The sequence below is a fragment of the Emiliania huxleyi genome (assembly GCF_000372725.1).
Source record: "Emiliania huxleyi CCMP1516 unplaced genomic scaffold EMIHUscaffold_333, whole genome shotgun sequence".
Lineage (NCBI taxonomy): Eukaryota > Haptophyta > Isochrysidales > Noelaerhabdaceae > Emiliania > Emiliania huxleyi.
Genome location: NW_005199497.1, coordinates 30,346 through 31,204, shown reverse-complemented (window position 1 = coordinate 31,204; position 859 = coordinate 30,346). Strand labels below are relative to the sequence as shown.

The window sequence follows — 859 nt, the reverse complement described above, 5'->3', positions numbered from 1 at the left end:
AGCGAGGTACCGCCGCCATCGATGACGCCGCGGCGACGTGACCGTCGCCCGCAAATTCGACGCGAGTCGCCGCTACACTCAGCCCGCTCTCGCTAAAACCGGTACGACTTTTTTGAGAAACGAAATCCGAGCCCCGACCGAAATTCTGAGAATCTATGTATGTACAATGTGAGAGGACTCGAGATGTGTTCGAGATTGGGGCAGGGCGCTCGACTTTTCGGCGGTCGTGGATCACGCTCGTTGCTGCGATTTTCAGTCAGGCTTTGACTGGACAGCATCGATGCCGTCGCCGGACGCGGCGGCGAGGCACACGGGCGCCGGCGTGGCGCGTCGGCAGGCCCACCACGAGCGGATGCGCGACGAGCGCGCTCGGGAAGCGGCCGCGGGCGACGCGGAGCTTCCGCCGGAGGACGACGCGGTCGAGATGGGTAGAAGCACGACTTCCTTGCCCGCCTTCCACTCGCCCTCGTAGACGGCGCCGCTGGCAAACCGCATGACGCCGCGCCCCTCCCTCTCACCCGCCTTCCACTCGCCGTCGTAGACATCGCCGTCGACGTACCGCATGACGCCGCGCCCCTCCTGCTTACCCGCCTTGAACTCGCCCTCGTAGACGTCGCCGTTGGCGAGCCGGTAGACGCCGCGCCCCTCCCTCGTACCCGCCTTGAACTCGCCCTCGTAGACGTCGTCGTCGGCATACCGGTAGACGCCGCGCCCCTCCGGCAGACCCGCCTTCCACTCGCCGTCGTACACCTCGCCGTCGGCGAACCGCATGACGCCGCGCCCCTCCCGCTTACCCGCCTTCCACTCGCCGTCGTAGACGTTGCCGTTGGCGAATCGCATGACGCCGCGCCCCTCGCGC

The 859-nt window shown here is 67.2% G+C and overlaps 1 protein-coding gene across 1 annotated transcript; it reads right to left on the bottom strand.

The window, feature by feature from the left end:
- Nucleotides 1–498: 498 nt before the first annotated feature.
- Nucleotides 499–852, bottom strand: EMIHUDRAFT_48230 (hypothetical protein; the record flags this gene model as incomplete). The annotated part of the gene is made up of 1 exon (XM_005773590.1): nt 499–852. A coding segment is annotated over one exon (354 nt), but the record flags the coding sequence as incomplete, so codon positions are not given.
- Between the last annotated feature and the right edge of the window lie 7 nt (nt 853–859).